Source organism: Portunus trituberculatus, chromosome 46 (genome assembly GCF_017591435.1).
Source record: "Portunus trituberculatus isolate SZX2019 chromosome 46, ASM1759143v1, whole genome shotgun sequence".
Lineage (NCBI taxonomy): Eukaryota > Metazoa > Arthropoda > Malacostraca > Decapoda > Portunidae > Portunus > Portunus trituberculatus.
Genome location: NC_059300.1, coordinates 23,907,276 through 23,934,579, shown reverse-complemented (window position 1 = coordinate 23,934,579; position 27,304 = coordinate 23,907,276). Strand labels below are relative to the sequence as shown.

At 38.8% G+C, this 27,304-nt stretch overlaps 1 protein-coding gene across 1 annotated transcript in view; it reads left to right on the top strand.

The window, feature by feature from the left end:
- Nucleotides 1-24,740, top strand: part of LOC123520065 (carboxy-terminal kinesin 2-like) — a 39,315-nt gene extending 14,575 nt beyond the window's left edge. Inside the window, 6 exon segments of the mRNA XM_045281946.1 lie at nt 2,002-2,131; nt 2,306-2,598; nt 12,119-12,271; nt 12,522-12,687; nt 23,030-23,169; nt 23,822-24,740. Coding sequence (XP_045137881.1) covers nt 2,002-2,131; nt 2,306-2,598; nt 12,119-12,271; nt 12,522-12,687; nt 23,030-23,169; nt 23,822-24,019 — 1,080 coding nt within the window. The 3' untranslated portion in view covers nt 24,020-24,740.
- The last annotated feature ends 2,564 nt before the right edge of the window (nt 24,741-27,304 follow it).

The window sequence follows — 27,304 nt, the reverse complement described above, 5'->3', positions numbered from 1 at the left end:
TTAGTTACTCACATCCAAGACTTGTGACCTAGATATTATTTACTTAATTTTTCTTTTCATTTTTCACATACATACTTGTACCTGTTCATTTTTAAGCAACGTTGCTGGCATGTGGTACAGTTCTTTCTCTTTGACATCAAAGACTAATGATAACAAAGTGTAAATAATGCAAAAATTTCCAATATTAGCTTATGTGCGTAGCACATCCACCATCAACAAAGCACAAGCGGTGACTGGCCTTGAGAGGCCATAATGACCAGTGTTTGGGTAGTTGAGATGCCAAATAATGATTTATTTTATGAATTTTGTTATTTGTAAGGAATCATCTATATATAGACCATGCTACAACTTAGTGCAGTAAAATAAGAACAAGTGTCTATATATACGTAGACAATCCGACAAAAAGTTCCGTTTTTGAAACGTCTATATATAGATCCTCCACTGGGAAGGGGTTAATGGTTGGTGACTTGTCTTCCGACGACCTCCGTCCTCCTCTCCACTCTTCTCCCCTCCTCTTCTGCATTATCCATCACCAACCTTCACTTACTGTATCTAGAAATCAAAACTAAAAAAATAAATTACATTGAAATTTTTATAGATTTAAGGTTTTGCTAAGATTAGAATAAATTACCTGATTTATAGGTATCGATAGTCAAACTTTTTGATACTTGAACAGCCATTTGGAATTAATTAAGTTTGAGTATTGAATCTCCACTGTATATGTGTCCAGTAAAATCTTTACCTTGTCCTACTAAAGTAAATCAGTTACATTAATCAAAATAAAAATGTGAACAGCTGTGAATTATTGAGATAAATTTTTGCAAGACCCTCTGGCGCCCTCAGAAACACCCTCGTGACCCTAATTTGGGTCACAACCCTGGGGTTGGGAATTACTGATTTAGAGTGTATCGCCAAACAACAGACTTAGGATCATATAAGTAAACTAAGAAAGTGGATGATAGATAGGCTTAGGAATGCTGAGTTGATACCAGTAAGATAGTCTCACCTGGGAACATGGTTCCTCCTCCTGAAAGGGACTAAGGTTTGATTAGAAGTTGCTATATCTAATTTTTAATTCTGAGTGAAAGTAGTGTTTGTGACTATAGTCTGACCATTTTATGAAAATCATTTTTGCGTTGTTTTTTTGGGGGGGATTTTCTAGCCTGCGGTGCTGCCAAACCTTGTGCTGGGCAAATTATGGGATCAGAACCTGTGTCAATGGGAACCTTGGTTCCCACACCATGTATCTCTCTCTCTCTCTCTCTCTCTGCACTATTGATATTATTTAAAGGTGATAGATTTCCTTTTTTCATATGATAATTTCCTTAGACTATGATATATAATTATTCTTTATTAATGACTTATATTCTACACCACCATTGAGGTAAAAGGACACAAGAGCGAGTGAGAGAGGTAGCTTCCATCCTGGTTGGCAGTGAGAGAGGAAGTGACCCATGGATTAACACGATCAGTTTGATGTGTGACCTCACTCGGTCACCTAAAGGGATGTGACAACGCTTGGAAGAAACGTTGTCAAGTATTGTGGTGTTTGCAAAACAATGCAAAATATTCTTTTTAAAAATAAACATAGATTACACTAACTTGTCTTTTCAAGCATCACAATGTACATAGACTACAACACCATTCACCTGACTTGAGGTGCGTATTGATATAAGCATGGCAGTGTTGCAGGCTGGGAATTCCCCGTAAAAGCCAACACCTAAATGATCTTCATAAAATGGTCAGACTATAGATGCGTGTTGTTTTGTGTTAAGGAAGAGAGTTGTCTTTAGAGGGCTGGCTGTGAGACACAAAGGAAACATTCAGTGAGGTCACAGTGGTTTTAACGAGTTCACAGCTTTAGACCTTACTGGGAGTAATTATCTTTTTTGGCAGGTGTCTACTGCCTCCTACTTGACTACCATGATGTCTGGAGTTAACCCAGCAAAATGCACTTCATGTGAAATAAACTACCTTTAATATGTAATAATCTATTTCCAGGGAAACATTAGAGTTTTCTGTCGGGTACGTCCTCTGATAGGAGAGGAAATCAAGAACAACGGGGATTCCAGTGATATCCATCACATTAATTTTCTTGATGAACGCACTCTTGAGCTTTGTAAAGGTGGAGGTAAGTCTTGATTGCTTACGTTTTCCTTTTATTTTTTGACAGGATTATGACAAATAATGTAATATTTTTGTTTTCCCATTTTTCTAACACTGAAGTGCATATTGGATTTTGGAACAGCATCTATTCCATTACAACTGTGGTTGCAGTGATTCAATAAGTTCCATAATTCATCAGATGTGAACAGCAGCACTATGTCTGGCCTCAAGGGGCGAGGAAACGGTCTCTTGGAATTCACGTATGACAAGGTGTTCACCCCGTGTGCAACCCAAGCAGAAGTATTTGAGGAGATATCTCAGCTGGTCCAGTCAGCTCTGGATGGATATAATGTGTGTGTGTTTGCTTATGGTCAGACTGGATCAGGCAAGACTTTCACCATGGAAGGCTGTCCTAATAGTGAGGAACTGGAAGGTGTCATCACCAGAACAGTGAGACATGTGTTTACTTCAATGAAGGAACTGAAAGATAAGGTAAATACAACGTTTTTGTTCCTGAAATCTCAAATGTGCCTACACACACACACACACACACACACACACACACACACACACACACACACACACACACACACACACACACACACACACACACACACACAGCTCAGTGGTTGGGCGCTGGCTTCACAAGCCAGATGACCAGGGTTCGATTCCTGGCCGGGTGGAGATATTTGGGTGTGTCTCCTCACGTAGCCCTGTTCACCTAGCAGTGAGTTGGTACGGGATGTAAATCGAGGAGTTGTGACCTTGTTGTCCCAGTGTGTGGTGTGTGCCTGGTCTCAGGCCTATCCGAAGATCGGAAATAATGAGCTCTGAGCTCGTTCCGTAGGGTAACGTCTGGCTGTCTCGTCAGAGACTGCAGCAGATCAAACAGTGAAAAACACACACACACACACACACACACACACACACACACACACACACACACACACACACACACACACACACCATATAGCCTATATGCTGAGGTAGAGGAAAGTGTGAAACTAGGAGCTTTTGAAGAAGGCAAGAGTAGACCATTAAAATTGAAGTTAAAGTCTCAGGTGGCAGCCGAGGCCTTGCTGAGGAGGGCCTGGAAACTTAAAGACTACGTGGAAACCAAAACAATTTACAGAAGAAATGTGACACAGGATGAAAGAATGAAAATGAAAGAGCTTGTAACTGAAGTGAGAGAGAAGAATGAGGAAAGAACCGAGGAGGAAAAGACCAAGTTTTTTTTGAGGATGAGAAATGGGAGGCTGAAGAAGTGGTGGATAAAACAGACGGAATAGACATTACACTGACTGAAACATGGAAGAAAGAGATTAGGAATGGAATTCAAGTGACATACACGAATATAGATGGATTTCTGTCTAAGAAGCTAGAATGTTTGGATTACCTAAGAAACAATGAACCGGACATAATGTGTGTGGTGGAAACAAAGTTAAGGCCGAAATAAAGCTAGACTGGTTTGATGTAAAACACTACAAAGTATGGAGAAATGATAGAAAAAATAAAGGAGGTGGTGGTATAATGGTTCTTACTAAGGAAGATCTGATAGTGAAGGAGGTGAACTATAGTAAGAGAAATGAGGAAGTGATAAGTATGCTTATAACAGATGGCAAGAGGGACATTAATATTATAACAGTATACATACCACCCAGAACCAGTGCTTGGGAATATGAACAGTACCAAATGGTGATGAGAAATACTCTAGACAGAATGAAGCAAGAACTCATCAGAAAGGATAGAGTGATGATAGTTGGAGACTTTAATTGCAAAGAAATAGTGTGGGAAGACTACGAAGTGGTGAATGGTGGTGAGTGGGCAGAGGAATTGTTAAAGGTAGCAACAAATAACTTGATGACACAGTGGGTGAGATCACCAACAAGGTGCAGGGGACAAGATGTTGCAGCAAGGTTGGATTTGGTATTTACCAGGGCATCTCTAAAGAGGAAATTGAACATGAATGTCCCTTGGGGAAAAGCGATCATGATGTCCTAAGCTTTGAGCTGGATACAGAATTAAGCACGAATAAGATTGTGGAGCACAGGGAGGAAAAATTAAATTATACTAGGGCAAATTATAACCATATAAGGGAGTTCTTTAATGAAATTGACTGGTCCGTGGTATACCAGGAAAGGGATATGCAATTGAAATACGATAAATTTATGGATTTGTATAACTCTGCTGTGAAAAGTTTGTGCCATATCACAGAAAGAGGACTTTAAATAATAAACAGTGGTTTAATAGAAATTGTGAAGAAGCAAAAAGAACAAAGAAAAGGCATGGAAGAAACTTAAGAAAAACAGTGATGTATTATCAAGAGAAGTCTACAAAACAGCAAGGAATAGATATGTTGAAGTAAGGAGAACAGCACAGAAGGAATATGAACAGAGGGTGGTGGAAAACTGTGATAGTGACCCAAAATGTTTTACAAATTCATAAATGGAAAACTAAATAAAAGGAGGCAATAGAAAAGGTAAAAATGGGAAGAAGTATATGAGGATGCTGGAGATATAGCTGAAATTTTGAACGACAACTTTTGCAAAGTGTTTACAAAGGAGGAGCATTTTATGGGAGGAAGGCCTACGGAAATAAAGCAAATGCAGGACATCATGGTTACTAAGGAAGATGTAAGGAAAATTATAAGCAATCTGGATATTAATAAATCAATGGGGCCTGATGGCATATCTGGGAGGTTGCTAAAGAATGTAAGGATCAATTGTTGAACCCCATATTTGATATTGTGGAAACCTCCATACGAACAGGATTAGTCCCGAAAGAGTGGAAAAGAGCTGACATTGTGCCTATATATAAGAATGGTAGTAGAATGGAACCGCTAAATTATAGACCAGTATCGTTGACTAGTATATTGTGCAAGGTATGTGAAGAAGTAATTAAAGCTAAGTGGAGTGAGTATCTAGAAAGTGAAAACATTCTGAGTGAAAGGCAGTTTGGTTTCAGAAAAGGAAGATCGTGTATCCAATTTATTATGTTTTTATTCAAGAGTGACTGACATACTACAACATAGAGAGGGATGGGTGGATGCTATCTACCTGGACTTGAGAAAGGCCTTTGATAAAGTACCACACAATAGACTGATGTGGAAACTAAAGATGATTGGAGGAGTAAATGATAAACTAGCAAAATGGATGGAAAATTACTTAATGGGAAGAGAAATGAGAACAGTGGTGAGAGGAAGAAGTCCGAGTGGAAGAAGGTAACCAGTGGAGTTCCACAAGGGTCAGTGCTGGGTCCCATCATGTTTTTGATTTATGTTAATGATATGCCAGTAGGAATTGACAGTTACATGAACATGTTTGGACGATACTAAAATTATGAGGAGAGTAAAGAATGTGGAAGATTGTAACAAGTTACAGGAAGATCTTGATAAAATATATGAGTGGAGTAAGAGTGGCAGATGGAATTTAATATAGACAAGACCCATGTTATGAAAATGGGAAGAAGTAGATACAGACCAAACAGGGATTACAGGCTGGGTGATGAGAAAATTAAAGAGACCAATGAGGAGAAAGACTTAGGAGTAACCGTGCAAAACACTTTGTCACCGGAGAAACACATTAACAAGATTTTTGGAAAACATATAACATGCTTCAAAATATTGGCCTTGCATTCCACTACCTAGATGAAGGAATGATGAAGAAGATATTATGTACCTTAATAAGACCCCAGTTAGAATATGCAGCATGTGTCTGGTCACCGCATATGAAGAAAAATGTGAAGAAGGTGGAAAGGGTACAGAGGCTGGCAACAAGGATGGTACCAGGACTCAGGAGTTAGACTATGAGGAAAGACTGAGGAAGCTGGGGCTGACCACATTAGAAGAGAGAAGAACAAGAGGAGACATGATAACTATGTATAAATTGGTGAACAAGATTGACATACTGGACAGAGAGTTGATAAAGGTGACCACAAGTAATCATCTCCGAGGACATGGAAAAAAAACTAATAAAGACATCTGTCTAAATGACGTGAGAAAATACAGTTTCCGCATCGTAGCATTGATAAGTGGAATAAACTGAGCAGTGATGTCGTTGACGCGTGTGTGTCAATCAGATGAAAGAGAGATATGACAGGAATGGACAAGGAGACAGGACACAGAGAGCTTAGCTCGGGCCCTGTAATACACAAATAGGTAAATACACACACACACACACACACACACACACACACACACACACACACACACACACACACACACACACACACACACACACACACACACACACACACACACACACACACACACACACACACACACACATAGACGGGGTTTTATCAAGTAAACTAGAATTAAGAGATTACATAAAGAAAGAAAATCCAGATATTGTATGCCTGGCTGAAACAAAACTAAATAAGGCAATCAAAATAGACTTGGATAATAGGTATAATGTATGGAGAAGAGACAGAGTGGGTAAAGAAGGAGTCATGATTATGTTAAGGAAGGAGATAGTGATAAACGAAATGGAATGTGGGGAAGGAAAAGCAGAAGTATTGTATATTAAGATGCATATTAATAAAAAAGAGATAACAATCATTGTAACAAGTGCCACCAAAAACAAATTCATGGACCAATCAAGAATATAAAGACATGATAGAAGACACAATAAGGAGTCTAACGAGAATCGTTAAAGAAAGGAGAAAAGTGATATTAGTAGGAGATTTTAACTGTAAAGAATTATGAAAGTGGTATTGGGGAAGAAGCCTGGGGAGAAAGATTTTTGAACCTAATGATAGACAATATGATGGACGAGAGAGTAAAGGAATGCACAAGATTCAGAGGAAACGATGAGCCGGCGAGATTGGACCTAGCTTTTACAAGGGGTATACAAATGAATGATGATATAAGATATAAGTGCCCATTAGGAAAGAGTGACCATGCAATATTAGAAATAGATATAGAGGAGGGAAAGGAAGATAGAGACGATTCATACAAAAGGAGACCGATTAAATTACAGAAAGGCTGATATAGAGAATCTCAAGAACTATTTTAAAAACGTAGACTGGGAGGAGATGGAAAACTCAGAGACGACAGTGCAAGACAAATATGACTTATTTTTGGAAATATACAAAACAGGAGTCAGGGAATATGTCCCGAAATATAGACTTAAAGAAGAAGGAAAGAAAGATTGGTTTAATGCAAGGTGTGCTAAGGCAAAGGAGAAAAGAGATGGAGCATGGAAAAGGTGGAGGAGAAATAGGAATCCAGCAAATAGGGAAAACTTCAAAGCAGCGAGAAATGAATATGTTAAGGTGAAGAAGGAAGAGGAAAAGAACTTGGAAAAAGACATTGTCGAAAAATGTAAGAGCAACCAAAATTGTTCTATATATTCATAAATGGAAAAATTAGGCAAAAAGAAACAATTGATAGGTTAAAAGGAGAGAACGGGATGGTGGAAGACCCAAAAAGTATGGCAGAACTATTAAATTAAAAATTCCAGGAGGTCTTTACTAAGGAATCCAAATTTGAGAGGCCACAGAGTAATAGAGAGACAATCTATATGAAAGAGATTAAAGTAACCAAGCTTGAAATAAAAGAGTTAATGAAGGAACTGGATGAAGAGAAGGCAATGAGACCAGATGAAGTCTCAGGCAGAATACTGAAAGAATGTAGAGAAGAACTAGCAAGTCCTATATACAACTTCAGAAAATGCTCAATAAAAAATAGAACAGTACCAGTAGAATGGAAAAGAGCTGAGGTGGTTCCCATATATAAGAGCAGAAGGAAGGAAGAACCTTTAAATTACAGACCGGTATCACTAACTAGTGTAATATGCAAGATGTGTGAAAGAATAATAAAGAAACAATGGATCGAATTCCTTGAAGACAACAAATTAATATCAAATAGCCAATTTGGTTTTAGAAAAAGACGGTCTAGTGTAACTAATTTATTGAGTTTCTATTCTAGAATAGTTGACAGAGTACAAGAGAGAGAGGGATGGGTTGACTGTATTTATTTGGATTTAAAAAAGGCATTTGACAAAGTGCCACATGCAAGATTACTGTGGAAGTTAGAGGAGAAGGGTGGTTTAAAAGGAAGCACATTGAGATGGATAGAAAATTATTTGAGGGGTAGAGAAATAAGGACGGTAGTTAAAGATATGAAGTCCAAGTGGAGAGCAGTAGAAAGCGGAGTGCCACAGGGGTCAGTATTGGCACCAATACTTTTCCTCATTTATATTAACGACATGCCAGAAGGAGTGAACAGCTACATAAATCTGTTTGCGGACGATACAAAACTGCAGAGTTATAAAGCAAAAGGAGGATTGTGAAATACTGCAAGAAGACCTAAATGAGATCTGGGAATGAAGTAAGAAGTGGGAAATGGAATTCAATGTGAACAAAAGCCATGTCATGGAAATGGGAAAGAGTGAAAGACAACCTGTGGGAATCTATAAGATGGGAGATGGAGTAGAACTAGAGAAAGTAAAAAAGGAAAAGGACTTAGGAGTGACAATGGAAGAAAACAATCAATCAGTAAGCCATATTGATAGAATTTTTAGAGAAACATAGTTTGCTAAGGAATATTGGAGTAGCATTTCAGTACATGGACAAAGAAATGATGAAGAAATTGATAAGTACTATAATAAGACCCAGATTGGAATATGCAGGAGTAGTGTAGACCCCTCATAAAAAGAAACACATAAGGAAATTGGAGGCTACAAAAATAGCTACAAGAATGGTTCCAGAATTTGAAGGATGACATATGAGGAGAGACTAAAGGCTATGGATCTACCAACCCTGGAACAAAGAAGGGAGAGAGAGAGAGGAGACCTGATACAAGTTTATAAATTGATCAACGGAATGGACCAAGTGGATAATGAGAAACTGATCCTGAGAGAAGAATATGACATCTGAAGCACAAGATTGCATAGTAAAAAGCTGAGAAAAGGAAGATGTCTGAGAGATATTAAAAAATATAGTTTCCCGCAGAGATGTATTGAGACGTGGAAAAGTTTAGATGAAGAAGTAGTGTCTGCAACGAGTGTGCATACTTTTAAAGTAAGAATGGATAAGTATAGATATGGAGATGGGGCCACACGAGCATAAAGCCCAGGACTTGTAAAACTACAACTAGGTAAATACACACACAGACACACACACACACACAGAATTAAGAGATTACATAAAGAAAGAAAATCCAGATATTGTATGCCTGGCTGAAACAAAACTAAATGAGGAAATCAAAATAGTCTTGGTTAATAGGTATAATGTATGGAGAAGAGACAGAGTGGGTAAAGGAGGAGGAGTCATGATAATGTTAAGGAAGGAGATAGTGATAAACCAAGTGGAATGTGGGGAAGGAAAAGCAGAAGTATTGTATGTTAAGATGCATATTAATAAAAAAGAGTTAACAATCATTGTAACATATGTGCCACCAAAAACAAATTCATGGACCAATCAAGAATATAAAGACATGATAGATGACACAATAAGGTGTCTAATGAGATTCGTTAAAGAAAGGAAAAAAGTTATATTAGTAGGAGATTTCAACTGTAAAGAAGTGGACTGGGAAAATTATGAAAGTGGTATGGGGAAGAAGCCTGGGAGAAAGATTCTGAACCTAATGATAGACAATATGATGGACCAGAGAGTAAAGGAATGCACAAGATTCAGAGGAAAGCGACGAGCAGATTGGACCTAGTTTTACAAGGGTATACAAATGAATGATGATATAAGATATAAGTGCCCATTGGGAAAGAGTGACCATGTAATATTAGAAATAGATATAGAAGAGGAAAGGAAGATAGAGACGATTCATACAAAGGAGACCGATTAAATTACAGAAAGGCTGATATTGAGAATCTCAAGAACTATTTTAAAAATGTAAACTGGGAGATGGAAAACTCAGAGACGATGCAAGAGAAATATAACTTATTTTTGGAAATATACAAAACAGGAGTCAGGAATATGTCCCAAAATATAGACCTAAAGAAGAAGGAAAGAAAGATTGGTTTAATGCAAGGTGTGCTAGGGCAAAGGAGAAAAGAGATGGAGCATGGAAAAGGTGGAGGAGAAATAGAAATCCAACAAATAAGGAAAACTTCAAGGCAGCGAGAAATGAATATGTTAAGGTGAGGAAGGAAGAGGAAAAGAACTTTGAAAAGGACATTGTCGAAAAATGTAAGAGCAACCAAAATTGTTCTATAGATTCATAAATGGAAAAATTAGGCAAAAGAAACAATAGAAAGGTTAAAAGGAGAGAACGGATGGTGGAAGACCCAAAAGTATGGCAGAACTATTAAATAATAAATTCAGGAGGTCTTTACTAAGGAATCCAAATTTGAAAGGCCACAGGGTAATAGAGACAATCTATATGAAAGAGATTAAAGTAACCAAGCTTGAAATAAAAGAGTTAATGAAGGAACTGGATGAAGAGAAGGCAATGGGACCAGATGAAGTCTCAGGCAGAATACTGAAAGAATGTAGGGAAGAACTAGCAAGTCCTATATACAACATCATAAAATGCTCAATAGAAAATGGAACAGTACCAGTAGAATGGAAAAGAGCTGAGGTGGTTCCCATATATAAGAGCAGAAGGAAGGAAGAACCTTTAAATTACAGACCGGTATCACTAACTAGTGTAATATGCAAGATGTGTGAAAGAATAATAAAGAAACAATGGATCAAGTTCCTTGAAGACAACAAATTAATATCAAATAGCCAATTTGGTTTTAGAAAAGACGGTCTTGTGTAACTAATTTATTGAGTTTCTATTCTAGAATAGTTGATAGAGTACAAGAGAGAGAGGATGGGTTGACTGTATTTATTTGGATTTAAAAAGGCGTTTGACAAAGTGCCACATGCAAGATTACTATGGAAGTTAGAGGAGAAGGGTGGCTTAAAAGGAAGCACATTGAGATGGATAGAAAATTATTTGAGGGAGAGAAATAAGGACGGTAGTTAAAGATATGAAGTCCAAGTGGAGAGCAGTAGAAAGCGGAGTGCCACAGGGGTCAGTATTGGCACCAATACTTTTCCTCATTTATATTAACGACATGCCAGAAGGAGTGAACAGCTACATAAATCTGTTTGCAGATGATACGAAACTGTGCAGAGTTATAAAGCAAAAGAGGATTGTGAAATACTGCAAGAAGACCTAAATAAGATCTGGGAATGGAGTAAAAAGTGGGAAATGGAATTCAATGTGAACAAAAGCCATGTCATGGAAATGGGAAAGAGTGAAAGACGACCTGTGGGAATCTATAAGATGGGAGATGGAGTAGAACTGGAGAAAGTAAAAAGGAAAAGGACTTAGGAGTGACGATGGAAGAAAACAATCAACCAGTAAGCCATATTAATAGAATTTTTTGAGAAACATAATTTGCTAAGGAATATTGGAGTAGCATTTCACTACATGGACAAAGAAATGATGAAGAAATTGATAAGTACTATAATAAGACCCAGATTGGAATATGCAGGAGTAGTGTGGACCCCTTATAAAAGAAACACATAAGGAAATTGGAGAGACTACAAAAAATGGCTACAAGAATGGTTCCAGAATTTGAAGGGATGACATATGAGGAGAGACTAAAGGCTATGGATCTACCAACCCTGGAACAAAGAAGGAGAGAGAGACCTGATACAAGTTTATAAATTGATCAACGGAATGGACCAAGTGGATAATGAGAAACTGATCCTGAGAGAAGAATATGACATTCGAAGCACAAGATCTCTTAGTAAAAAGCTGAGAAAAGGAAGATGTCTGAGAGATGTTAAAAAATATAGTTTCCCGCAAAGATGTATTGAGACGTGGAACCGTTTAAATGAAGAAGTAGTGTCTGCAACGAGTTTGCATACTTTTAAAGTAAGATTGGATAAGTGTAGATATGGAGACGGGGTCACACGAGCATAAAGCCCAGGCCCTGTAAAACTACAACTAGGTAAATACACACACACACACACACACATTTCCTTATCCAATCATGTATCACCGTGTATTTTATTTAATGTCTTCAGTTTTACTTTTCTTTTCTGACCTCTGCATTAGGGTTGGACGTACACAGTTGAGGCCAGCTTCCTGGAAATCTATAATGAGACCATCAGAGACCTGCTGGTGTCATCAAAAGAGGCCAAGAATCTGACATATGACATAAAATTGGTGGACAACAAAAAGAGCGATACCTATGTCACAAATCTTAAGGTAAGAAAATTAGAATTCAAGTTGTTCATTCATTGGTAATGCTGAAAGTATATGCATATCTGATATCTTTTCTTTAATAATTATTTAAGTGGATTGCCTGGACAGAAGATATCACTTATCTTTCTATCTTGCACCCTTACATTCTTTAATCCCCTCATTCTCCCCTCATTCATCTATTACATATACTCAAACATTCATTCCAGTTCACTGGAAATATTTCATATAAAAAAAAAGTTATTTCTTCTCACAGATTGTTCCTGTGACAGATGAAACCCAGGTGCACCAGCTGCTGAGGATGGCACAACAGCAGCGTGCAGTGGCAGCTACCAACATGAATGAACGCTCCTCTCGGTCTCATTCAGTCTTCCGCCTTAAACTTGTGGGAGAGAATTCTAGGACCTCTGAGTCTTGTGAAGGTTAGAAGGCTCTGTAATGTTTATTTGAGATGAATGCATACTTTTTCATTTGTCTATCTATCTATCTGTCTATCTGTCTGTCTATCTATCTACCTATCTACCTATATATATATATATATATATATATATATATATATATATATATATATATATATATATATATATATATATATATAAGACACACCTTTTTCTGTAAAAAAAAAAGTTGGAAATTGACCCTGTGTCCTATAAGGCCAAAGTTCAGTAGTGAGACAGTGGTTGGAGGCAACAGGGGCTCAAAAATCAAACCCCAGACATCTTCGCACATGTAGACAAAGTGATGATTGATACTACACCATAAAACAATTCTTTCTATCAAGGTACCAATATATAATAGGTCATGCTTATTGGTAATTCACATAGAATTACACCAGTCAGGAAGAATTTGCCAAGTGACCACACACCACATGTTGTATGAACCAAAACAAATGTGGTCGGTGTCAGTGATCGTGATCTTGACACAGGCAAGCTTCACTGCATTCTTTAGTGTGATGCCATTACTCCTTGAGTTAAGATGCACTTTCATCCAATTAAAATTGCACCTATCTTTCAACTTTCTTACCTTGCATATACAGGCAACCCCGCTTAACGAAGGGGTTATGTTCCTAAAAAACACTTCGTTAAGCAAAACTTCGTTAAGCGAACCAATTATAACAAGTTTAACCCCTGATTTGAACTTCCATTTAGAGTAAGCAAAGCGAGAGTGCATCATAGTACAGTAAAACGTTTAATGAAAGTAAAAATTATGAAGTTAAACATTTAGGTAGTTTAATTTAAGTCATTATAATGTGCACTAATGTATGTATATACGTAACTTTATAATGTTGATGATCTTAACTTTATGAAGGGAGGGAGAGTGAAACGGAAATACACTAACCGGCAACCTGTGGAATGTAAACAAAGTGCGCATCATGGTACCACATACAAAACTTATGTACCACATTTCCACAAGGCTTTCCATTTTATCCATTGTAGAGTCACGAGTTCTGGTGGTTCTTTTAGCTTTCAAGGAAGATGCGGTCTCACCAGCCTTCTTAATAGAGTCTGCTGACTTGAAAATAGTAGACAGTAGATGGAGTCAAGATGGTGGCAATCAATGTTATTAGTTTTCTGGCCTCTCTCTTGTCTGTGAATGATACCCAGCTTCACTTTGAGAGTAAGACACTTCCTGGTCTTCTTAGGAACGTTAGGCCACATTACAGGGCGTTTTGGTGGTAAGTTGAACTAGGGAAGATGAGCTGCTGGTGACGCTGTTATGTTTTGACTGGGGAGTGAGTGGTGCGCGTGATCTTGATGCTACAGGTGACGCAGAATTTCTTCTGAATCAGGCCTTTGTATTGGCAGCGCCTGTGTTGTCCACGAGAGGCTTGATCTTGATCTTTATTCTACAGGTGTCTCAGGATTTCTCCTGAGGTAGGCCTTAGTACCAGCAGCTCCTGGTGTATTCTAAAGCCTGTCAGCTTGCATGATACGGTGGGGCTTTCAAATTTGGAAAAAAATACCTGGATAAAACTTCGTTAAAGCGAGTTTGGTGTTCGTTAAACGAGCAGATGGTAGTAAAACAAAATCTTCGTTGTAGCGAAATTTCGTTGTGTGAACCTTCGTTAAACGGGGATTGCCTGTATGTAAAAAAAAAAAAGATGATAAAACAAGTTATGGTTAATATCCTTGTAGTCCCCAACTCTCACAGTCACTGCCAACGCCTTAACCCTTATATTCCGGTGATCGTATATGAACGATTGCATCTGTGCGTCCGTAGCGACGGCGATCGTTCCTGTAATCAAGAATTTTCGTGCTTTATGTTTGAGCTCCACGCGGTTTCTCGAATCAAATGGCGAGTGGAAGTATCTGGCTTCTTTTTCCACCCGTAGTGTTGCCACTAGCTCTGTATATTTTGGGGTAACTAAGCTATTCTCCCATTCTGAGGGCGACACTTGGCAACCCCAGCGACCTGCTGCGTCGAAAGCACCCTGATAAGAGCGAAGGGATGTCTCAGTTCATAACTCACTATGGAACAAGACAGATAATTTTTATTTAGCAGTGCTTGTGAGCCTGACTACATTAACAGTGATTATGAGGAAGACACTGAAGAAAGCAAAGACAGCAGTAGTAAAGACTCAGAAAATGATCCACCTGTTTTCTCAGAACAGAGAGAAGACAGAGATAGTGGTGATGGAGAACAGACTCCAAACATTGTATTGAGAACCCAGAGTAGCTCATGGAGACGCAGGCGTGCCTTGTGTTTTGGGAAGACGATCAAGGGGGCATGTGTGTGTGTGTGTGTGTGTGTGTGTGTGTGTGTGTGTGTGTGAGAGAGATAGAGAGAGAGAGAGAGAGAGAGAGAGAGAGAGAGAGAGAGAGAGAGAGAGAGAGAGAGATGGGAACAGTCTATGCCATTGGGTAATTTTAGACACAAGGCGGGATGCATGTAGCTTATCTTTAGTGATTGGTGGAGACAAGGATGGTGGGAGGAGCACTAGGATTTCAAGGACAGCATACAGCGTGTGTAGTTGGTATCCAACACACTATACGGGACAACTGAACTGAAGAAAGCTCAGAAAAGAAATATGGCGTCTACGTATTTGCTACTGGGGCTTCATGACGCCCACATAGGCATCACCGTATTGAAGGGGTTAATCCTTGCAGCCTGATGTTGCTTGCAAATCTCTCTGCAGCCATTTTAAGTTCAGTACCATGCACCATTACACCACTAGCATGTTGCTGCTGATGCCACTTTATAACACACTGGTCTAGCTCAACATTCTTCGGCTTGGCCGTTGTTTTTCTATCTTTTCTCTTGCTGGTCTTTGATGCAGCTGAAAAATCGTCAGTGTAGGCTGCAATTTTCTCTCGAGCCTTTTTCAGATCACCAAGGGAAGACTTTGGGATGCCGAATTCTTCCTGAATGTGTGCACTTGACCACCCTTCATGACACCGACGTAATATTTCCCGCTTCATCTCCAAAGTCAGCACTTTCCTGGGTCGTTTTGCAGGTGGAGGGGCCATATTAGTCCGAAAATTATTGCCAGTATACAGCCAACGTTTACTAGTTGGAGAACAGCAGAGAAGTGACCTGGCCCAGCCGTGACCCAGGTTGAGTGAGAGGTGGGAAGCACAAGCGCGCCGCCACGCGGTAATTGTGTAAATTGGCCACCCCCTACGGTCGCGTGCGGGAAATTCAAACCACTCAGAGCCCATGTTTTGATTCATGTTACTGCATTCCCAAGCCTTACTTGGGACTGTTGATCAGCTGGAATGTACAAATATAGCCGCCTACAGAAGTCTGGGTGCTCTAATAATCACGGAAGAGCTCAGCGATGATCCTGTAAACATTATTCATTGAATAAATTAAGTTATAAGAGAGAGAGAGAGAGACTGAGACTGAGACTGACTAAAGAGGCTGTTTACATTGTTCTCCCCCATCCATGATAAGCATTGGTGGAGGAGGTAGGCAAAGATAGGAGAAATTTGTTTTGCCCTTTCAGTTAGCTACACATACATATTTTATCAACGCAAGAAAATATATGAAATAACAGCAAAAGTTTATTTAGTGTTCTTACCTTGGAGACACCTTTTCGGCTAAAGTGGTAAATGGTGGAGGAGAAGGAGGGCTGGACGAAAGGATGCAGGCACCATTCACACTTAAACATTAAACATAAATTAAAACTGCACTTCCTTTAGGCAAAAATAAAAAAAGGTCAGTAAATGTTGTGAAAATGATAAATGAACAATCAGTGCATGAGATCCACGAGAAACTCGCAGATACTAGCTCAGCAGAGGCTGGACCAATATGCTGAGCCCCTGAGTACAGCGGCAACATCTCCAAAGCATGACTTGTATCTAAATATTTTGCTCGTATCTCAAAATAAAAAAAAATTGATTAAATCGTAGCTTGTATCTCAAAAAACTTATCTCAGGCAGCTCGTATCTCAAGGTACCACAGTAGTAAGATAACTGGTATCCTCTGTTCTTCGCTAAAATTCTCAATTATGCTAAAATAGTTTCCAGGAAGTTATATGAGGCACTTGGTGACAGAGGGAGCCAAGCGCCAAAAATAAAAAATGGAGGAAAATGCGATCAAAGTTTTGCGACTTTCAGAATGTGATATCTCCGGAACGGATAAAGCTCAATTTGGTCTTAAATGAAAGCTTAGGATGTCTACATTACATATACCTTATTATTCTCCACGATATCAGACACTATATTCCTATCTCTGGGTTAGGTTAGGTTAGGTTTCGTTTACATGAGTTTTCGTTGATAAAAAATACGATAAAAATAATAAAGATAATAGAAACGTTATTCACCTTGAACTCACCAATATTAATGTAGGAGATGTCAAAGTAAGTAAATAAGTAAAATAAGTAAGTAGGGGGTAATCACCATGCACTTCAACACGACGCCTCTTCACCACACCTTTCACACAAAACTTTTGAATAAAGGCATTTTGCAAAGTAAAGTCACCTAAACCCCAAAATGACTCATGAATAGCCTTAATATTATTAATTCCCATCTTTTCAAAGCAACCATCCCTTCATGATGCCCCTATTTCCCTCCGTTTTACAACTTTTCCGGTGACACTACTCGCATACTCTTGACCGGTGTTATGCTTCCTTTTTGCCTTGTTTTTCTTCCATTCACTTGGATTACGCCCTTGTTTCTCCACTAGGATATGCCCCTGCACATCCCCATCACCGCTGGTGGAAGCCATGGTACTTAGCAGGTAATAAATCCACGCTTAAACACAAAAGAAGGAGAATGCACAGACGCGTGGCGTGGCGTGTGTTGAGACTAGCTAGGCTGGGAAAACGCGGGAAGAATGGTTGCTTGGTTCCCGGTCCTGACTCACTGGGGACGCGACAGACCAGCACACGTGAAAGGCGAATTTACCTTCTCTTTTCCGCGATTTTCGACCTTGTTGGAGTTGTTGGATGGTTCTGGCAATTACACCTCTGGAAAGTAGAGGCTTGGGAGAAGAAAATGATATAGTAACCTCATTTTTTTTTTTATCTTGGTGGTGCTTAGCTCCCTCTGTCACCAAGTGCCTCATATGTTCCATGTTATTTTTGTATAGTTTTTTTTTTCTTCTGACTGTTAACTGTACAGAAGCACTGTCCTCCCATGAATAGAATGTTGATCCCACATGTGGAGAGATTCAATTCACACGACCATCCTTAACAAGGTGGAATCAGAGGAGTTTTATCTTATTGATTCTGCTTCTCTTACAGACTGTCTTGTAGCATTATATCCATTGTTAATGCATATATATAATATGTGTATACAATGGTAAGTTATATTCAAGAACTCTTCCCGTGTCTGTATTTCTTCTTCCTTATGACTCCAAATATTTCAAGGGAGGAGTATCAAGACATCTCAAAAACTTGTTGGCTTATTTTTTTTTATTTATTTTTTTTTTTATTTATTTATTTTTTTTTTGGCTCCTCAGTATAATTTTTTGAGATCAGCATTGTGTGTGTGTGTGTGTGTGTGTGTGTGTGTGTGTGTGTGTGTGTGTGTGTGTGTGTATTTACATAGTTGTATTTATCTTGTTGTAATTTTGTAGAGCTTGGGCATTACGCTCGTGTGGCCCCATCTCCATATCTACATTTGTCCAACATTTCTTAAAAGCTATGCACACTCCTTTTCTGAGACTACTTCATTCTTGCTGTTCCATGCCGCTATGCTTTTTTGTGGAAAGCTGAATTTTTCATGTCCTTAAAGCATCTTTCCATCCTCAACTTTTTACTATGACATCGTATGCTTCTACTAGTGACTTCATCTCTTAATAACAGCTCCTTGTTATCTATTACATCCATTCCATTCATTAATTTGTAGCCTTGTATTAGGTCCCCCATCTCTCTTCTCTGCTTTCGTGTTGGTAGATCCAAAGCCCTCAGTCTCCTTGTATGTCATCTCTCTTAGCTCTGGTACCATCCTCGTTGCCATCCTTTGCAGTCTCTCCAATATCTGTATTTGTTTCTTTTTGTGTGGTAACCACACCACCCCTGCATACTCCAATCTGGGTTTAATCACAGTGGATATCAATTTCTTCATCATATCTTTATTCATGTAGTGGAAAGCCAATCCAATATTTCTTATCAAATTGTATGTCTCGCCAAATATTTTGTCCACATGGATATCCTGTTGATTATTCTCTTGTATAGTCATTACTAGGTCCCTTTCCTTTTTAACTTTCATCAGTTCTACACTATCTTCCATCTTGTAGATCCCTACTTTCTGACTTTTCTGCTCGGGTCTGGCCCAGGTGAACACCCTCCTCATGATCATCCGGCTTCTCGAATTTGGACTTGAGTAAAAACTTATTGAAATCTGTTGCTTAATAATTCTACCATGCTTTTCAGATCATCAGTTATCCCATGTTCTTTTCTTAGTCTTTTAATAGCCTCCTTTGGTTTAATTTATATAACAGTTTTGGCTACTCCTTGCATTTTTCCATGATGTCCTTTTCATATTCTCTCTTCCACCTTCCTTACTTTCATGTAGTCGTTCCTTGCTAATTTGAAATTTTCCTTGTTTCTTGGATTTCTGTTTCTCTTCTTTTTTTTCCATGCTTTGTCCCCTCTTTTTCTTTGTTCTGGCACACCTTACATTGAACTAATCTGTTTTACTTTCTCTCTTGGCTTATATTTTGGGACAAAGCTTGTAACACCTATTTTGTACACTTCCATGAAAATACAGTGGAGACTCAATACTCAAACTTTTCAATACTTGAAAGCAAAAGTTTGTTTCAGTACTCAAAAAAATACCTGGTAGTCAAACATCCACACACATGGTTGTAAACAAAGGTTTCCTGGTGTCCCCCTTCTCCCTTCACCAATTGTGATTTGTTCTGCTGCAGTCACCAGAATAACATTCTCCTGCACTGTCTGTAGTTTTTCATTTATAGACTTACATTAATACCAAAGGTGTATTAATGGTGAAAATACAGGCAAACCCCGCTTAACGAAGGGGTTACGTTCCTAAAAAACACTTCGTTAAGCGAAACTTCGTTAAGCGAACCGATTATAACAAGTTTAACCCCTGATTTGAACTTCCATTGAGAGTAAGCAAAGCGAGAGTGCATCATAGTACAGTAAAAGGTTTAATGAAAGTAAAAATTATGAAGTTAAACATTTAGGTAGTTTAATTTAAGTCATTATAATGTACACTAATGTATGTATGTACGTAACTTTATAATGTTGATGATCTTAACTTTATAAAGGGAGGGAGAGTGAAACGGGAAATACACAAACTGGCAACCTGTGGAATATAAACAAAGTGCGCATCATGGTACCGCATACAAAACTTATGTACCACATTTCCACAAGGCTTTCCATTTTATCCATTGTAGAGTCACGAGTTCTGGTGGTTCTTTTAGCTTGCAAGGAAGATACAGTCTCACCAGCCTTCTTAATAGAGTCTGCTGACTTGAAAATATTTGACAGTAGATGGAGTCAAGATGTTATTAGTTTTCTGGCCTCTCTCGTCTGTGAATAATACCCAGCTTCTCTGCGAGAGTAAGACACTTCCTGGTCTTCTTAGGAACATTAGGCCACATTGCAGGGCGTTTTGGTGGTACGTTGAACTAGGGAAGATGAGCTGCTGGTGACGCTGTTATGGTTTGACTAGGGAGTGAGTGGTGTGCTTGATCTTGATCTTGATCTTGATGCTACAGGTGATGCAGAATTTCTTCTGAGTCAGGCCTTTGTATCGGCAGTGCCTGTGTTGTCCACGAGAGGCTTGATCTTGATCTTTATTCTACAGGTGTCTCAGGATTTCTCCTGAGGCAGGCCTTAGTGCCAGCAGCTCCTGGTGTTTGGAAAAAAAATTACCTAGATAAAACTTCGTTAAAGCGAGTTTGGTGTTCGTTAAACGAGCAGATGGTAGTAAAACGAAACCTTCGTTGTAGCGAAATTTCGTTGTGTGAACCTTCGTTAAACGGGAGTTACCTGTATCTGGTAATCAAATGACCGCACATTTGGTCGTATACAAAGCTACATCATCTCCCTTCTTGAAGGTGCCACTGTGCCATTTTGATACCGTATCATTGGTAATACTGGTATACTGGATGTGGGTGTGCATCCCTTGTCCTGCCGCAGTCTTGAGAAAAACAATATTCTTCTATGTTTTGTCGGTAGTTTTTCATTTAGAGACATGATGGCACCAGAGAGGCTTATTAGTGACAAATATAAGGGATCGAGTGAGAGTGTTAGTCAGCCACAGCACTTCATTAGTGGATTCACAGGAATCATACCAGGAGAAAAGTTACAAAGACGTTTTCATGGATGATGACTAGTCCTCTGGTGACCTCCCTCCTCCTCGTGACTCTTTTCCTTCTTCTAAGTTATCCATCACCAGCCTTCACTTATGGTATGTACAAATCAAAATTGTAAAAAAAAAAATACATTGAGATTTTTATAAACTTGAGGTTTTGCTAAGATTGGAACAAATTACCTGATTTATAGGTATCAATAGTCAAACTTTTTAATACTCAAACAGCCATTTGAACGAATTAAGTTTGAGTATTGAGTCTCCACTGTATTATATTTCTCTTTCACTCCCTCTGCCTTTAGCAAGTCCTCCTTTAAGTTTTCAAAGTACTCCTGAAGTTTCTGTATGTTCCCCTTCCTATAATGTAACATTTCTTTATATGATTCATCTAATTTCTGCTGTTAATCTCTATTTCCATTTCTATGACCACATGATCACTTTTTCCTAGCAGGCATTCGTATCTTAAATCATCCTTTATTTGGATTTCTCTTGTCAAATCCAGATTCATTATTGCTGGCTTGTCATCTCCTCCATATCTAGTGTTTTCATTGACTATCTGTTTCATCATGTTTTCCATCATTAGCTTCAAAAATCTTTTCCCCCATGTCACTTCCCTACTGCCACATACATAGTTTTCTTAGTCCACTTCCTTACAGTTGAAATCACCCACTAAAATCACTCTTCTTCCTTTTATCACTTTAGAGACTCAACAAGGCATCTCAATTAACCCCTCATAGTCCTGTCTGGTCCGTGGACTACTCTTTGGAGATGCATATACTACTGTGATCAACATCTCTTTATTTCCATTTTCCACCTTAATGCTCGTCACTTCTGCCTTACCATCCCCATACACCACTTTGTTAACCATCATTTTTTTTCCTTTACCTCCTCCTTTGCTCATTCTGTCTTTCCTCCATACATTGTAGTTATTATCTGGATCTATTTTAATTGCCTCCCACAATTTTGTTTCAGCCAGAGGCGGTGGCGTAGTGGGTAAGGTAGTGAGCATGGGATCGGGCAGACGTCCATGCGTAGGTTCGAATCCCACCACATACAGGCTTAAAACACTTTGCCATTTGTCGAGTGGTTTAAAGTTACCTACATATCACCATGATATCCAGGTTCTAGGTGGCTACACTCAAGATGAGCTTGGGTGGTGATATAGGCCCTAATATGGGTATCACTATAAATAAAATTGCCTGGGCCACTAATGAGCGGAAGCTGAACAGCGCTTCCCATACATTCTTTAAGTGTGCCTACAGGCGCTATAGGCCTTACCGTAAAAAAAAAAAAAAAAAAAAAACGTGGGCTTCTTTTCTTTGAGATAGTCTCCCATTTCTAGTCTGCTCGATAGCACTCCATGTGTAACAACATTTTCAGACTTCTACTCTTGTCCAATTTTTCTAGCTTTCCTTTTTCTCTTCCTCCTTCCTTCTTGTGTACCACTTTCTCACTCGCTCCCCCAGATCCTCCAAAAAAAAATTTTCTTTTCTTCCTCTGATCTTTCATCATTCCTTTCTCTTGCCTTAGCTACCAGTTCATTGTCTCTTTCTTTCATCCTCATTCCTGTTCTTCCTTAAATATATATATCCTTACACCTCTCTGTCTTTCAGAGTCGATGTTCTGTACAGCACCTCTTCTGTTGCCTTCTGTGTACTTAATAGGAGTTTTATTGTCCTAATAACTCCTCTATATGGACCCATTCTATGAATTTCCTTCACTTCTTCCTCAAGGTTCTGTCTTCTCTTATCATCTGAATTTTTAAGCAAGTCTTTAACTGATTTTGACTCTTCTTTTTCCCTTTTTGGTCTATAAGTCACCTTATTTTCCTTCAACCCTGCCAGTGTGTGTGTGTGTGTGTGTGTGTATGTGTATGTGTATATAATTTTTTTCATGGGCTGCACAAGAAAAAGGCTTACATCTTTGTCATATACCCTAATGGACATTTATATCCTATAATGCTGGTTGATCTCATTGTTACAAATATTTCATTCTCTTTGTCATAATAACTTGTGGATGATAATTGTTGCACTAGGAACCCTGAACCTGGTGGACTTGGCTGGGTCAGAGCGACTTAAGGAATCTGGTTCAGAAGGTGCCAGGCTTACCGAGACTCAAAATATCAACCGGTCCTTGTCTAATCTGGGCAATGTCATCATGGCTCTTGCACAGAAGGTAAGTTTATATATTTCATACAGTCTGTCCCAGTATTCTCTAAATTAGCTTTCACTTGCAAGATTTGTGATAAGTAGGTAATATTTTAATAAAGAGTTACTAACCATTTGCATTTCCTACCAAAATGTAATTTATGTTAAGGTTCAAGAGTGAAAAGTTTATAATTTGTAGTTTGCATAATTGTGAAGTAGCACCATTCAGTATAATATATTTATACAACCACTAACAAAAAAGATAGAATAAGAGATAGTGCTTGAGCAAAAGACAAACTTGAAAATCACCAGAGTCTAAAGGACATAAGAAAAGTTGTCCCATTCATTTTAATCTTTTGTTGGAAAGTTTCTTACTTTTTTTTTTTTATAAGAATTGATTTTATACATATTTCATATTACTATTATTTACATGAGGAAACTGGTTTTTGCAAATAATATCAAAATTTATTTGGTTTTGAGGTAAAAGAAAAAGATACAGTACATGGATAGTTGTGTAGTTTATCAGGAATTCAGGCCAGAACAGACCTTATAGTTTAGACTTTACTACTATTAAAGAATATTGATACTTAGCCTTAGTAACATCAATTTGTTCATTGCAAACTTCCACATAAACTCTTTTTTTAACCAGATCCAATTTTTTACTTTGTTTTCTCATACAGCAAGGACACATTCCTTACCGCAACTCCAAGCTGACCCATCTTCTGCAAAACTCCCTTGGTGGCAACTCAAAGACCCTGATGTTTGTGAATGTGTCTCCAGTAGACTTATGCTTTAGTGAAACTCTTAATTCCCTTCGATTTGCCACCAAAGTTAATCAGTGTCACATAGGTACTGCCATAAAACAGGTCAAGAAGTAAAGCCACCCTTATTTTGTATTTGGGCTTCTAGCTGGATTTTGTCTTCTCAACCTGTCTTTCAAAAAATATATTGATTTAAGGTTTTACAATTGTATTTAGCAATATGTATGCATAGTCAATCACTGTTTCCTTATATATTTTAATATAACATTAGCAACTGATAACACTTTGTTCAGAATTCAAAGTGTATTATTTTCACATAGTTCTCATAAAGCACCACTCATAATTTTAAGGTAGATATATTTTATCATGTATTTTTAACATGCTGTGCTCTCTCTCTCTCTCTCTCTCTCTCTCTCTCTCTCTCTCTCTCTCTCTCTCTCTCTCTCTCTCTCTCTCTCTCTCTCTCTCTCTCTCTCTCTCTCTCTCTCTCTCTCTCTCTCTCTCTCTCTCTCTCTCTCTCTCTCTCTCTCTCTGGAAATATAATTTTAACAAGTATTTCTCGTGTTTTATGAATACCATTGAAATCATTCTCTTGCATAGTACCTGAACAGTGTACATAGGACTAGATTCTTTTTTTTTTTCCTTGTGCATTTTGGTGTAGCTTTAAAACATTAACATCTTTAGTTTTTGTTCAGCCTTATTCATAGATCTTATTTTATACCTTTCAAATTCATGTTTTGATGTAGGACATTAAAAATGTGTTAAAATGTGTCTCTATTTTTCATTAAGCTAATGCATATGACATTTAGTAACATATAACTAAAAATATTGAATATCATGGATATGTATTATTTTCATTCCATGAAACTTAACTTATGTATATATTATATTGTATCATATGTTGTATTATTTGTGAACATACTTCTTAATGACACAAATGAATTTGGTTCCAGATGCCTATTCCTAAATTATTAATGCAGGGTCCTCGTGATTCGACCATTCGCAGTTCGAATTATCGGCAATTTGAACTCAGTTAATTAATACCCAATTCTCAAGGTTTGACTGACTGACTCGCCAATTTGACATTCAAATCTCACGCGCCACCCACCCGGTCAAATTTGCACAAACCCACCAGGCGGAAGTGGAAACCAACACTACCCTGTGTCGTTGTTTAACCCTTAAAGTACAGGGAGTTGATTTACTTTCTGTCTGTTACAATGGGGGAAAATCTCACCTATCAAAAATGCTAAAGATTTTTTCCTTATAAAAGCATATTTCTTTGTGTTACTCTGAGTAAAACAATGTAGTTTTCAACATGTTATGGCCTCTGAGAGCAAAGTTATTGCATATCAAAAATTCTCCCAAACCCCTGGCAGAACCCAGCGCTAAGAAATACCCCGCCAAGCTCCGATAACACTGCGCAAGTTTCTCTCTCTCTCTCTCTCTCTCTCTCTCTCTCTCTCTCTCTCTCTCTCTCTCTCTCTCTCTCTCTCTCTCTTTTGGGCATTTTAATTTGATGAAAAAGTAAGAACTTTTGCACTTTCATGTCATGAAAATGCAAACTAAGATATATGAAATGATGTGCAAAACAGGAAAAGAAAAAGAAACCACATATTACAAGTATTGTGGATTTCTAAAATAATTGGAATCTGGCAACTCTTATTAGAAATGGGATTCACGTGACTTGGCTGACAAGCATAGTCCTGTAGAGGGAACCAGGGGTGACACACCAGCGCTTTGCTCGAGGGGAGTACATGAGGAGGTGAGGGTTGGTCTGTCTCCCAGATCACTATCAGAATCACTACTGGAGTCTTCACTTTCTTCTGTTTCAATAAAAAAAAATCAGTCTTCATTTTCATCACTGTCCTCAATGTCACTACCAAGTAACACTGACATAACATCACTTGGAGTACCGTTTCCTCCCTCCGGGTCATGGGAGTTGCCAGATGTCGCCTTGAATTGGGAAAAGATGACCTATTGTGAGGGAACATGTCTCAAAGCTTGAGGAAGCGAGTGAGAAAAGATGCCAGATACCTCCACTTGCCCCAAGACCACTAGTGAGGGGGAGAGATTCAAACATTTAGCACGGAAAAATCATGATTCCCGGAATAATCCCCGCCTCTCTGCACGCGACACTACAATCGTCCCGAAACAATCACCATACGTTAAGGGTTAAGGCAGCGTCACACTAGCACTTTTCCATAAACTTTTTCTGTCAACTTTCTGAAGATTGTCAACTTTTGTTGACACTAGTCGTCATGCACAATCTCAAGTTAAACTTTTAGGCAGTTTAATTTAAGTCATTATAATATCCAGCTTCACTTCGAGAGTAAGAGACTTCCTGGTCTTCTCAGGAACACTAAGCTACATTGCAGGGCATTTTGGTGGTCAGCTGCTGCTGATGCTATTTTGTTTTGAACGGGAGTGAGTGGTGCGCGTGTTGTTATCTTGATCTTGATATTACAGGCGACTCAGGATCACTCCTGAGCCGGGCCTTTGGATTGGCAGCTCTTGTAGATGACAAAAGAAAGGCACACAGAAAAAAAAAAAGAAAAGAAAAAAGAACAGGGTTCTTTGCTCTAATCATCCGTACATCTGGCACGCCACATTCTCTCCAGAAACTCGTTCACCGCCTCAATCATCCTTTCATTCATTTCTCTTTTCAGTCCCAGCAGCACCACCATCCACTCCCTCCCCATCTTCTCCACTCTTTCATTCCTATTATGCCCTTGCTCAGTCAACACCACTTGCATCATCTCATACCTGTCTCTGGCATACTTCACACACTCCAGTATCACATGCTCCACCGTCTCGTCCTCTCCCAAGTCACACATCTGGCACATTTTGCTGTGGGATTCAGACCACCTGTAACTCCTTGCATTCACATGCATACACTGTGGCCTAGCTCTGAAGAGAAGATCACCACCCAGGCTTCCATCATACCACCTCTCATACATCGGGGCCTCTTTCACCTTGTACCATTCCAGAGTAGTCTTTCGTTCCATCCCATTCCTTCATTCATTCAGTCCCAAACTCTTCACATCTCTGTCTATCTCACTCTTCCACTTCCTCACATCCCATTCAGTTCCCACTCTGCCTCCTCTTGTCACGACCCATTCCAGCTCATTCTGATTCATCCCAGCCATTCTCACTGCCCACCCAACCTGTAGACCATTCCTCTCTGTCATTCTCATGCACCTTTTCCTCCATTTGCTTCCACTTTCACTCCACAAATACATCTTCCTTGCTATTCTTGCATCATCCATTCTCTCAAGCCTAATTTTGTACCTAAGTGTTGCTTTTATAAGTCTTTCCCCAAAAGAGCTCCATCCCATATCACCTCTTAAGGCTTCTACTGCTGTGTACCTCGGTGCATTCAATGCTAACCTAGCTACTCTACAC